At 36.8% G+C, this 14,180-nt stretch overlaps 2 protein-coding genes across 2 annotated transcripts in view; one reads left to right on the top strand and one right to left on the bottom strand.

Annotated features, from left to right (window-relative positions):
- Positions 1 to 550: 550 nt before the first annotated feature.
- LOC134663267 (facilitated trehalose transporter Tret1-like) lies at positions 551 to 9,913 on the top strand. The gene is made up of 8 exons (XM_063519682.1): positions 551 to 651; positions 3,605 to 3,740; positions 5,630 to 5,858; positions 6,822 to 6,978; positions 7,340 to 7,560; positions 7,892 to 8,063; positions 8,427 to 8,713; positions 9,360 to 9,913. Exons 1-8 carry the CDS (start codon positions 580 to 582, stop codon positions 9,634 to 9,636), a joined length of 1,551 nt encoding a protein of 516 aa, XP_063375752.1. The 5' UTR covers positions 551 to 579; the 3' UTR covers positions 9,637 to 9,913.
- A 1,064-nt stretch (positions 9,914 to 10,977) lies between these two features.
- Positions 10,978 to 14,180, bottom strand: part of LOC134647290 (ovalbumin-related protein X-like) — a 283,884-nt gene continuing 280,681 nt past the window's right edge. Inside the window, exons 5-7 of the mRNA XM_063501578.1 lie at positions 13,544 to 13,758; positions 11,624 to 11,806; positions 10,978 to 11,306 (exon numbers count right to left, since the gene is read on the bottom strand). Of these exons, the coding sequence (XP_063357648.1) occupies positions 11,025 to 11,306; positions 11,624 to 11,806; positions 13,544 to 13,758 (680 nt within the window). The 3' untranslated portion in view covers positions 10,978 to 11,024. The remainder of the gene's footprint in view (positions 11,307 to 11,623; positions 11,807 to 13,543; positions 13,759 to 14,180) is intronic.

The raw sequence follows: 14,180 nt of genomic DNA on the forward strand, positions 1-14,180 counted from the left end.
GACCGGTTTTTTATTACATCAAATTGCTTCACATGTCATTGTAGCTGTACTTACTTGTAACAACGTGGACATGAAATAAATAAACGAAATTCCCTCTTGAAAAAATCAAACTCCAAACAATTTATCATAATTATGATATTATACGTACTTAGATTCAACATCCGATATGCAAATACCGTAAACAATGCTTTCAGATGAATGGGTAAAATTCCCGTCTTAGGTTTGATGTCAACAATAGTTAGGTACAGTTTCTTGATTATATTCATTAACACTAACTAACAGTAGTGAAAACACAACATCAACATATTTAATCTTATGGTTCAGCGTAAATCTTCATTCGAACGTCGCCGGACTACAGTGAACGCTTGTCTTGCTCGCGTTCCGTTCCCTATCGTATCTTAAATAAATCTTGTCTACCTACAAACTTTAACAACTATGACAGAGTGTTTATCATTTTTTAACACAGTTGGGGTGGTTGTACTTTGAATCTTATATGTAATTTTACTTTAAAGTATTATTTTTTATTTTTTAAAATTGTAAATATATTTTTAATTGAGTGTTGATTGAGTGTGAATTACAATGGTGCACAAGTTTAAAATTGAATCAGTGGATGGACCGGCAATAAGTCGATTGAGATCAATCACATCGCAGGTATTAGTTGGCCTATTGTTTATTTATGTTGAGTGATAATTATATACGCAAGGCTATGTATAAAAAGTGAGTTAACTCGGAAGGGAAATTTTATTTAGGTCAGGGAAAACGATTTTCACGTCAAAAACATAAACAACAACTAGTCGCGGTTCGTGTCTTGAAGACCAAGTATCCATTGTATTAGGTTACCATTGGGAATCAAAAAAATGAAGCAAAATTCAATGTCAAACGCCAAGTTTTTATCGTTTACCTAATTACATTAAATGTTTCCGTATCATTTAGGAGGTAAAATAACCTACTGTAAGGTAAGGTAAAGTAGGTTAGTGCTGTAAGGTGGGGGTTTTGGGTTATAAGAATAAGAATAAGAATAAGAATAAGAATAAGAATAAGAATAATATTTATTAAAAGAAAAACCTTATTAATAATACATAATGTCCAGTGGCCCCCACACTAGGCTATGCCTGTCACGTGGTGGCCGGAATCGAAATTCGTAAAGTGAAGGTAAAGTAAAGAACCAAGGACTAATCTAATAGAAGGTAATAAAAGTAATAGTTACAGAAATTAAGCAATTCAAAGAATAAGGAAAAAAAAGGAAAGAAAAAATTGCGTCTGTGTGTGTGTGTGTGTGTGTGTGTGTGTGTGTGTGTGTGTGTGTGTGTGTGTGTGTGTGTGTGTGTGTGTGTGTGTGTGTGTGTGTGTGCGTGTAAGGCTACAAAGATAGTTAGCATGTAAGTTAGGTGATGACCTTCAACAGCATCTCAGTTTGATTGTAGTTAAGACTTTTTAACCAGTGCTTAATTATATATATATATATATATATACGTAATAATCGCAATAACATCTACAACCATAATATATTATACCTAATACATCATTTCTGGGTTTGATTGTCTGTTATGATATGAATATACAACCTCCAACTAAGTTATTAAGTATCAGTAGTTTTTTTTCCTACAACGAAAAATGATCAAATTTTAGAAGTTGTTATTGTTATTAATTGTTACTTAGAAGACAGTAAAATCGCTTCACCAATTATAGTTTCATTATGAAGCAGAGCAATACCTATGTTCAGTAGCTCCCTATGTTAGAGAGAACTGCCTTATCGAAAAAGCAATAAAATGTCGATTAAAAATCTTGCAGTCCGTAGTTACGGCTCATTGCGTAACTTTATTGCATAAAATGACATTCCATACGGGCTGCATATCTAAAACTTAATATGACCTATGACATTAAATAAAAAGCACCACTGGAAAAACGCTAATACGCTACCAAAAGCGGTTGAAACACTAAGTACCTAGAACCAACTCAATCAACTTTTCAAATATCTAAATCACTTTAGCGGTTTAAGCATGAAGAGGTAACACAGTTACTTTCGTATTTATAATATTAATAAGGATTGAATAGTTTTAGGATTTAGGACCTTAAAAGAGAGTTAACAAGTCACGTATGGCACTCTATGCTTCATCATTCGCATCTATTATTTTGTATACATATTGACCGAATGACCGAGCACCTTGTATGTTTACATTCTTTTAAAGTCCTAATGAAATGACAATAGAAACGTTTTATGGGACGAACGAAACAGTTTGTTAGTGTTTCACTCGGTAGCAAAATTTTCTCGCAACGCTCAAGATTCTACTTGGAATCTTTCAGTTTCTCGGTGAAACAACAACCTGGTGCACTTGTAAAACAAATAACAATACAAACATACACTAAGAACAAATTAAGTAAAGTACTATCTTATAATAACTATTTTATATGGAAATAGACAAACCTCTTTTTAGTGAAAGTTCTACCCTTGTTTTGGATAGAAGACGCGCTTGTTTTAAAGCTTTCCGAGTCTTATTATGTGAATTATTTCATTTAGATACCCGTAAAGTCCTGTCAAAAAAACGTATTACATTAGTGACCGTGTTTTGTCCTGTTCGGCAGCATGAACAGTAGGTATTAAAATTGTTAAAAGCACATTTCACACGACATACCATACATTAGGTTCCGAAAACTTGCTACCACACAAGCTGCGATGGATCCGGTCACCTACGGCCACTTCCCTGAACGTCCACCTTCCAAATTCCTTTATGGTCCATTTCCTAGTTCGTCCGTTTCCTTATCCGGCTGCGATACTTAGATACATAGGTAGCTTTTATTTAGTGATTACCTAAACTATTTTGTCAACGCCTCTGTAGCTATGCGGTATTTAGTTTCACGCGACCGACCGTCTTCAGTAAGAATTGCTTACAATACTCCGCTGACTCCATCCGCAAAATAATTGAGGAATATAGCTATATAAAGTGTGTGGCCGAAACACGGGCGAAAAATTAAAACGTAGATTCTACTCCTCAAACTAGACAATGTTTGTTCAGCGACTTTTAAAAATAACTTGTGGTTTGTATTTTAAAACACTTTAAAATGTATTCGAACACGCAATGTATTACGAAATTGATTATGCCTGTACGGTGACAAGACTGACGGGCAATGTCAATTAGACGGAATTTAAAGTACATTGAAAATATTATTTAGTTTGTTTGAAAAAGAGACAATTTTAAGACTACATAATTTCAAAAAGTTGTTGAACAAAAGTTTTATTGTTTGAGGAGTAGAATCTACGTTTTAATTATTCGCCCGTGTTGTAGGTCACACACTGTATGTCACAGTAAAAACCTGGTGTAGTGAAAAAGCGTTTTTCCTAGTTAAAACTAGTTTTCCGTCGCCTCAGTGAAAACGCATCATTAGATCGTTAAAACTAGTTTTCCGTTAGGTGAAAACTACTGGGATTTTTCAGTCATAATTATTTTTTGTAAACTCCTTTGGTGAAAACTACTTTTCACTCATCTTCCTCGCGTTGTCCCGGCATTTTATCAGCGCTCATAGGAGCCTGGGGTCCGCTTGGCAACTAATTATTCGCAATTAATTTCAGTTAAAATGTAATGGCAACATTCCCATGAATTTCCAGGTCGTAGCATGCATGTCTCCAAATCTGCTGCTGTTGGACCTGGGCATGGCCATCAGCTTCTCAACTATCGTAGTGCCTGATCTCCTGAACGCTTCGGAAGACCTTTCTTTAGATGAACGACAGGCTTCATGGTTCGGTAAGTTTTCGAGGGCACGCTGAACTGCTTCTTATAACAAACTACGGGAAGAGAAGCAATGTGTGTTAGCCTCACAAAGGGTCCTGAGTACCTGTACCTACTTAATTGAAAAGTGATGGTAACTTTTTCTGTACTGCGTCGGTGGCAAAAAAGCATACGGTCCGTCAAATGGTAAGCAGTCTCCGTAGCCTATGGACGCCTGAAACTCCAGAGGTGTTACATGCGCGTTACCGACCCTCGTTGAGCTCTGGCAAACTTATTCACCGGCAGGAACAAAACACTAATATGATTAGGGTCTTCATAGTGTTATTTGGCTGCGGTTTTCTGTAAGGAGGAGGTACTTCCTTCCCCAGTACGACTCTGCTCCCGATCTGGAATGACATTCGCTGTGCTGTGCCCTACCACACAAAGCGAGATATCATTAACAGTGCCCATACTTCTCTTAAAATAAAGCTAAATGATAAGTGCCGGTCAATCATTGCACCATTTGCACCATTCCAATAGTGAAGTTCAATCAACAACACCAATAAATACACCTACAATTTATAACTAGCAGTTCGCCCCGGAACTGAGATCTCGCATTAAATAACTGTCAACTATAGTCATACCCAGGTTTAATTATTACCTGTTTCTGATATCAATTGAAAAAAATTGTTCAAGTAGGTACCACAATATTATTAACATAATAATTACCCGACAGCGCAACGCGCAAAGGGTAATAATGTGTATTAAGCTGGTATTAAGGTATTAGAGTGAAGTGTTTATGACGTTAATTTTAGCAATGCTCTTTTATTTTAGTTCATAAAAGACTTCCTAAAAACAAACATCTTAATCTTTGTTTGAAGATTTAGGTATTTAGTTAATATGGCTAAAACTGGTTTTGTCTTTATCATGCAAACATTTAAAATCAGAACCGAAACAGGAACTAGTTTAGAATTAGAGAAATCTCGACCATAAACTTTTACTAGTGCATGTTATCTGTACAGTGACACTTTATCACCTTCATGGTTTGTATGGTACTTTTTCATCATTGTACAGCACGAACAATGTAAGTATTTACTTAGTTCAGTACTAAGTACAGGCATATCAATGATTCAGCAGCTCGAGTAAATGAGACATTGAAATAAAAAAATAACTAGTGGCTCTGTGAGCTGTAGACCTCGCGATAATGTTTGTTTTGTACAATGTTTGTGTGTGTAAACCGCATGGTTTTTTTGATAATTATTAATAAGCTTAAAGAATGTAAAAACAAAAAAAATACTTACTTCATTGAGTCATTATCACAGCGTGCTGCAATGATCTTAAGTGCCATCTGAAATCCGACCCTAAGGGCACTTGTCCTTCATGCCAATTTTCAACATTTTCCAATAAACGAAACAACCAAAATTACAATCGAAAATAAAAATAAATATTCTCGTATAGATAAACAATAACACCGAATGCTAAATGATATAAATAATAAATATACTTAATATTTTATCTGTTATTCATGAAGATGGGACGACGCTGCAGTAAAAAAACAACATTGACAATAAAATCTTGGCAGGTACCTACCTAATGACCTTTAATGTAGGCGGAAACAACAACTATTTGATGATGGCCATTCTAGAGCTAAATAAAAAAAAAAGTAGGTAATGTTGTTATAGTCAGTTTTTAATGTACCTATGTATAGTATGCATACATAGGTATATGTTTCCAAAGATGTACACCCTACGCTTTCGCTAAATTGCACAAATACTAGTTCATATATTTTTATATAGGTAGTTTGGCTAGAGTCGTTTGTCAGTAGGAAATAGGCAGAGATAATCATACTTTTTCTTATGCTAGTATTACAATCCCAAAAAATACATGAGTATATATTTTTTAATCTATTGTTACTGACTTTACAGGCAGCGTAGCTTTCCTAGCGCAGCCTATCGGAGCACTTCTCTCCGGGCCCATGGTGGATTACTGCGGTCGCAAGAAGGCCAACTTCATCGCCAACCTGCCTCATGTGTGCGCGTGGCTCCTCATGTTCTTCTGCTGGAACCTGCCCACGCTTTTCCTGGCTAATGTCCTGCTTGGATTTGGCACTGGAGTCATGGAAGCGCCAATCAATTCCTACGTCGGAGAAGTAAGGTAAGGAAAGTCACGTTTAAGGAAATATGAGCGAGACAACGTTATGAGTAAACCCTAAAAAGAACAAAAGTACTCTTGCTTGCCATTATACACGACCACGACTTTAAATTATGTTGTTCCACTCATCAAAAAACCCCAGTACTGAGATTTTTCGTACTCATGCTAAGTGCCATTTTCGGCAAATTGCTTTAAACTGGAAAACATGTTCCGTCTAATGAATGAAATGACTATTTGTATTTGTTATATTAGCTATCGTCATCAAGTAAGTAGGTAGGTAATAACTAGTCGGCATGATATTAGTGTACCTTAATTGCGTGTCAAATATCCATGATATCACTATTCTTTTAGGTCAATGTTACTTGATCCATTGCCTAATTTCGTAATGCCAAACAAACCATATCTATAGATATCAAAAATTATACACAGAAACATTCCATAGTAGATATGGATTTACTATTTTTTAATTTACCTATTAAGGTTGTAGAAAGTTAAATAAGACATTGTATTAGATTACATAGTTAATAGAGTATAACTACCTACTTACATTGTTTAGAATTTACAACTCCTACTTATAAGTAATTGCCAATTACTTACAAGGTGTGAACATGGCGAACGTGCACATGAGTATGACCTAATCTGGCACCTGTCCCACCCCTCCTTACCCTCGTACTCAATTGCACTCCCCCTGGCACCACCTTAGGGGATAAATTCCGGGATAAAAAGTATCCTTATCCTAGTTTACTTATTAACGATCCGCGTGCCAAATTTCAACAAAAATTCGTTCAGCCGTTTTTGATAATATATAGAGAAACAAACATCCAAATATACAAACTTTCACTTTTATAATATTAGTTCCTATTAAGATGATTATGCCTTAAACAAATATGGATACAAAAACAAATAAAGAAGCTGCAAAAATATCAACAGCCATCATTGCTACTATTCAACCATTATTGTCTACAGCGAGCCAACCATTCGCGGAGCCCTATGCACTCTCTCGCAGCTGTTCTCGTCCATCGGTATGTTCGTGATGTACTTCCTGGGCACCGTGGTGGACTGGCGCAGGGCCGCCCTCATCTGCCTCGTCGCACCCGTTCTCTCCATGCTTTCAATTCTGTTGGTAAGTTACCAAATGCTGAGAACAGTGGTCACGTCAGTACATAGAATATTAATGTGGTTATCGCACTCTCTTGCGCAGTTAAGTTAATATAATTTATATAAATTAGGCACCATTAACGTCCTGACCAATGAACTGAAGCTATGAAGGTATGGTAATTATAAAGAAATTAAGTCAGTACCTACTTAGATACCTCAGCTACGAATGCCTTCTTGTATCTTGGGAACCTACTATTTAGTATTATTTCAAAGCGTTTTATGTAAACATTTTATGAATATAATAGTTACTGCTTTCAAGAAAGCAATACGTTTCTTCTGTATACATCATCATTAACGCAAACGCAGACGCAAATAAACTGTTTCAGGTACCCGACACACCAGTCTGGCTGCTGGTCCATAAACGTGAGAAGGAAGCCCTCAAGTCACTGTGTTATCTCCGTGGTTGGACTACACCCGAGAACGTTCGTGAGGAGTTTGATGACCTTGTCGTCTACTCTAAAACTTTACAGCAATGCGTTATCTGCCAACAAACTAATGATAAGATGCCAACTGACTGTGAACATGACAAAATGAATATTATTAAGAGGTCAGTGAAAAAACGAATTAGTAGAATGTCATTTTGTCCTCATATTTAAAGCAGCCCAATAGGGCTTATCTTACAGAATAAGAACACAGCACAGCAAAATATCATATTCTTACCTAACATGATGAGTAGCAGTATGGGTGGTGTATGTAATGGCTGTTGACGGTAATCGTCGATAGAGTCAGCTATTGCGTTGTGTTGATTCGTCAACCTATACATTCAACATGTAAATCCTAGTAGTCATCGTCAACGCTTACTTACATCATACATAAACTTTCACATCCGCTTGTTTGTCAACATCGCACAACGAAAATAAGTGCCTCTTTGCTTTCAGGTTAATACTGAAATTTAGATACGTAATGTTGTGCAAGGAGACTCTCCGACCACTCCTTCTCGTCTTGTTATACTTCACATTCCTGGTGATGAGCGGATTGGTCCCCACCAGACCAAACATGGTCAATGTATGTGGAGCCCTTGGAATGGCAGACGATGGAAAGAAAGTTATGGTATGAGTTATTTACTCGATTAAATACAACAAGCGTCGCGTTGGAGCGCCCCAGAGTTACCGTAGTATGGAACTCCTATACTAGTTACTAGCACACGTGTCTTGTTAGGGCGCTCCACGGGTTAAACATATTTTTTACAATTACCTTTGTAGACATCAAATATGAAAAATAGCACGAAGAACATTTTCCACTCTCGCGTCTCATTAGAATAAGTTTTCATGGCAATTTTACCATTATCATAACAATAGCCTACCTTGAATGTCGACTATTTAAATAATGGTTTCGGCCTAACAACAGTTTGCCTTTTGCAAATTATGAGAATGTTAAAGATTATTCCTCATTTGTGTAATCTTTTTTCCTCAGCTTATGGTTGGCATACTTACCCTGATCACTAGCATCGTGACGATTGGGTTCATCAAAATCTTCGGCAAACGCAAACTGGCACTTTTCGCTATGCTCGGCGCTGCCATGTCCTGCGCAGCGCTCAGCGCCTACGCTAAGAGCAACGTACCAGATTCCGTCTTCTCCTATGACATTGATACGTTTCCTGACACAAAGAGCTACGTGCCGCTCGTGTTGTTTTATATGATCGCTATCTTTAACGGGTTTGGAGTACCATGGGTGCTGCTTGGAGAAGTCTTTCCATTTAGGTAAGATAACTTTTCGGTAACCTTTTTTGTAACCTCTAAAATTATTTTTTTTTGTTTTATTTGTCGTTATCTTAACTGGACGTTGTACTTATAAGTTTCAATCATTTTCTTTAACGGTATCGGTCTACGAGAGCTACAGATCTTACCATACGGACTGTACTATGTATGTGTGGTGTGTATGCCTTTGTAGTAATTTAAATAACTAAATAAATAACTATGTGCTCATCATCATCATTGGCCTGTACATCAATCTTCTTTTTATACTTGGTCAACCAGATCTTGACAGTAGAAAAAGGCGGCAAATTTGAAAAATGTAGACGCAAAGGGATATCGTCCCATAGAAAATTTGAATTACGCGCCTTTTTTTACTGACAAGATTTGGTTGACGAGCTATATCTGTATATCTGTGCTCATCATACAAATAAATGCCCTTACCGGGATTCGAACCTAGGACCGCGGCTTCACAGCCAATCAATTCGGCTTCAATTTAGGTACTAAGTAGTAAGGTTAAACTTCGACGGTTGTAACAGATTTAACCGAATGGTACTAGGAGGTATAGCGAGTAACAACAAATCATCAGCTATCTGTTTACACGTCGATGGGTAAAATATATTGTTTGTAAACTATTTTTATGTCGTTGTTACAGGAGTCGTGCAACCGCTCAAGGTATAGCGGCGGCCTTAAACTACGTAGTGACCTTCATTGCTACTAAAACATTCATCGACTTGGAGACAAGCACGCATCTATGGGGCACCTATGCCGTATATGCTGCCTTCAGCTTTCTAGGAACTATATATTTATACTTCTTTTTACCAGAAACAGAGAGAAAGAGTTTGCAGGAAATTGAATCATACTACAATGGCAAGCTGAAAACATTCGCCGATGATCCCGTCATTAACCTGTTTAAGAGATTCAAGAGATAGTCTTTTGGGTTTCAAATTATTTATTCCATTGCAGAGATCAAGACTTAATGTAATCGTTGAACCTAACGAGGCTTTAAAGATTTATTGGTTCTCTCTCCCGAGCTCATCTTGAAGCTTGTGCCAGATATATTTATATTTTCGAGCATGTTTAATATTTAAGCATGTATAGTGACGATTCCAGAACTAATTCCACTAACAAAACACGGATAGAATGCAAACGAAAGTAAGTTAAACCAAAACCAATGATTATGAAATATTCAAGTTGAAAATTACAGCTTTTATTTATATTTTTAACTAGTTATGAAATATTCAAGATGAAAATTTTAGCTTTTATTTATATTTTTAACTAGTATCCTGAATTTAATTTTCTCATGACATTTTAACTCGATTTCTATGTTATATGTCGACATCCATAATTCGTTATTAACGTACTTATGTATAACACCTATTTTAAAATAAACATTTGTGAACTATTGATTGAAAAGTGTATATAAATCTAAACTTTACAGCTTTTATTTATATTTTTAACTACATAGTTATGAAATATTCAAGTTGAAAATTTTAGCTTTTATTTATTTTATTAACTAGTATCCTGAATTTAATTTTCTCATAACATTTTAACTTGATTTCTATGTTATATGTCGACATCCATAATTACGATTATTAACGTACTTATATAACACCTATTTAAAAAAAAAACATTTGTGAACTATTGATTGAAATGTATATATAAATCTAAACCTATAATTATTGTATACAGTGTGTAAATCCAATACGGGCGAATATTTAAACGGTGGTTAGCATAGGACCTAAAAAGTATATTGAGATAGATTTTACTTAGAAATGCATTGAAAATTTTAACCATACAAAATAATTCGGCCCGCAATGTAATACACCACACACGTTACGGGATACGAGCTTTTTAAAGTAACTGTCAACGCTTGTTGGCAGTTACTATGAAAAGCTCGTATCTCGTAATGTCATTATCATCTTCTGTTTCTTAATGTTTACAGTACATTGCTGCTCGGTACATGTGGAAAAAATTAATCACGGGGTCATAATTAAGTGTAACTTAAAAAAACATCTTAATTAATGATAAGACGGGTAAATTCTATATCTGGTTTAATTTATTGCCCGTATTTGACTTACACACTGTATGTATAAAAAATAACGAGTATTTCAGACCGTAAGTAACATTACTACAAGATAATATATTAAATTGTAGATAATTTCAAACACCATCTGCGGATGGTGTCCTAAGCTCAAAAATGTACATTTGTGGAATTACTACTACTACATGACTCGTAGAGTAAATTACCTACAATTCAAATTTGTTTAGCATAGCATAACTTTAAAAATTACGTTACCAAAGTCGGCAAGATGTAAATTTACAGTGAAGGGTCTTCAATCTTGGTCATGAACAAAGGCACGTTTAGCTGATTATCCCACAGCACAGCTAAAAACGGCCGATCTGCCCTGAACACAACGGACGGGTTGTCGAATGACAAAGCTACGACTGCAACCACTGTAGATGCGGCGGCTGTCGCGCCGCGTTCGTCTATTGACATCATGGCAGAATGAACTGCTGAGGAGACTTGGGGCGAGGTGGCGCGGTACAGGCCGATGTGGCTTAGTTCCGATGTTGGAGAAAACATCTTTGTGATTCCCATCTGAAAATATAATGCCTTCTAAATCCTCTTTTTTATCACCTATCATATAGGTAAATATTACTTATGATAAGTAGTAATAATGACACGACGAAAAAAAAATAATGAGACGTAAAAAATATAAGTGAATGAATGACCTGCCTGCCGCGTGTGTCTGGCCTGCTTGATTTACCTAAGTACTTTGCAACTTCAGAAAATTGTGGCTGCCAGTCGTCTGTCACGGCGCGCGGCGTGTCGGCAACCGGAACTAGCCTAATTAAAGCTAAACAAGTCTAATTAAAGCTAAACAAGTTTAATTTAGGTTCATTGGGTAGACTTACCGTCGCGAAAATCGGTTGCAGATTAGCATTACTACGAACAGTGAACTTTGGTATTTCGAGAAGAACGTCCTGGCGGCGTAGGTTCTGGTAGTTGGCTAGAGTTTCACCGTCGAGCGACGTCAACACAGCGGATACGTCGGCGCCAGGAACGGGCAGCAACATCACTAGAGAATATTCATTGTTCTGGAAATACATTAATTTTCATTTTATTATTTAAATACAAACAGTTTTACAAATACCTAGTTACGAAGGTTTTTAACCGACTTCCAAATCTAAAAGGAGGAGGTTATCAATTCGGTTGTATGTTTTTTTTTATTTTTTTTATTTTATTTTTTTATGTTTGTTACTCCATATCTCCGTCATTACTGGACCGATTTTGAAAATTATTTTTTTGATTGTATGTATATGCATACAGATTGGTCCCGTTTTTGTCAAAACCCAGTTCTGATGATGGGATCCATGAGGAATCGAGGGAACTCCTCAAATCTTAAAGGCACACATATAGTGATTTTTGTATTTTCATCAACAAATCAAGCATATACATAAAAAAAAGTGACATTTGATGAAGTGGAACTGCTGATGATGATCAGAACAGAACTCTTCAACGACGCATAGTTCACGTTTGGCGATTTGTCCTCTTCGTTATGTTTGTTAAGCAAGTTAAGTTTTTAAGCCACAATTTTGTCAAGCTCGAGTTCTGATGATGGGATCCACGAGGAATCGAGGGAACTCCTCCAATCTTAAAGGCATGCGTATAGAGATTTTTGTATTTTCATCAGAAAATCGAGCATTTTCATTAAAAACTGTCGCATTTGATGAAGTGGAACTGCTGATGATGATCATAACGGAACTCTTCAACGACGCATAGCTCGCATTTGGCGATTTGTCCTTTTCGTTATGTTTGTTAAGCAAGTTAGGTTTTTCGGCACATTTATGTCAATCTCAAGTCCTGAACATGGTATCCATGAGGAATCGAGGGAACTTCTCAAATCTTAAAGGCATCCGTATAGAATTTTATATATTTTCATCAGAAAATCAAGCATTTACATTAAAAACTGTGGCATTTGATGAAGTGGAACTGCTGATGATGATCAGAACAGAACTCCTCAACGACGCATAGTACACGTTTTGTGATTTTCAATTTCGATTTTTACTTGGATTGGGCCCCGGACTCCGGACTCGGGCCCGTACTCGGATTCGGACCCAGACCCGGACCTTGACCCGGAAAACCACTATGATACCTAAACTAAATCAACCACTATGATTACCATAAAATGTATACATATTACCAAATAAAGTATAAGCACCGTTAAGTGGGTTAGGCTAGTAGTTAGAGAAGTCGGTTTTTTTCTATTAAAGATTATTCAACATATACATATAGTTTGTTGCATTTAAGGCTTAAGGATGACTATCTTGCTAGACGGGGCCGGGCCCGGGCCTAGGCGTCCGAGATGTCATTTTATATGACGACTGATCGGTGATCACGTGGTGCTTTCCATAGAAAACGAAGCGCCGGGAGCTCCGGCCCGGGCCCGGCCCGGTCTAGCGTGAAGTCATCCTCTAACATAAACTCTAAGGTAGCATGTACGAGTATAATGTTCATAGTGCTATGGCGGCTTTTTGCAACTGCTCTCTTTGGAAGCCTGGTGGGCCCACTTGGTTTTCTACTAATCTAATGCCAAGAATTGGCACAAGCACTGTAACATTTCCGAAAGCGATTGAATTCTCTCTCACCTTCCAACCCAGATGGAAAATTAGGCCACAGTTCAGTTTCCTCGAACTAACTACCGGTGCATATAAAATGTCTTTTTTTTCAAGAAGTGCTCAAGTTTTGTCGATATTAGAACTTACGCAAAAGTGACTTATCTTCCTTTTAATATCAGCAGTAACTTAGCATGCAACCTCAAAGAATGTCCTTACCTCAAAAGGTAAAACGATAACAATGGCTTTATTAGCCTTATCCAAACCAGCCCTGAAGCCACTTCGCAGCGTCATGAACGGAACAGATTTTTTGCCTCCATTGCTCAAATTAAAGTCTTGTAGTGACGTTTCTGATGGTTTGAACATGGTCTCCCATATACCCTTGAAGTATATCGCATTGGCAAGCACGAGTTGAGTGTTAACATCGATGGAATCTGAAACATTTAAGGAATATTAAAATTATATGATATGATAGAAAATTTGACCACTTGGCATCATGTGCTGAGATTGAACCAGCGTCTTCTGCATTAACGGCCGACGACATAACCGCTAGACCACCCGACCCCGGCGGTGCTGAATCGAAATTTAAGAGTTGATACGTTTATGAGGCAAAAGGTGATGTAAAATATTGTCTTTAGTACCTACAATGAATCTTTCCAAGTTTTCGGTTCTCCAAATCGTCGGACTAAAATATTTTGAGTGAATGCCAGGAGACTACGTTCTTTCAAAGCCCCTTAGACCACAGCTCCTGTCATTCATAACGTTCTTCAATTGCTTAAAATGATTTGATAAGTTATGTTATATTATTTCTTATTTCACTCTTATCACGGTCAGAGATTTTTTAATTGAAATTCAG

The sequence above is a fragment of the Cydia amplana genome, chromosome 1, assembly GCF_948474715.1.
Source record: "Cydia amplana chromosome 1, ilCydAmpl1.1, whole genome shotgun sequence".
In the NCBI taxonomy this organism is placed as follows: Eukaryota; Metazoa; Arthropoda; class Insecta; order Lepidoptera; family Tortricidae; genus Cydia; species Cydia amplana.

Coding starts and splice junctions, on each gene's coding strand:
- LOC134663267 (XM_063519682.1), top strand. CDS start 580: ATGGTGCACAAGTTTAAAATTGAATCAGTGGATGGACCGGCAATAAGT. Junction 3,741..5,629: donor ACGACAGGCTTCATGGTTCG/GTAAGTTTTCGA, acceptor CTGACTTTACAG/GCAGCGTAGCTTTCCTAGCG. Junction 7,561..7,891: donor AAAATGAATATTATTAAGAG/GTCAGTGAAAAA, acceptor CTTTGCTTTCAG/GTTAATACTGAAATTTAGAT.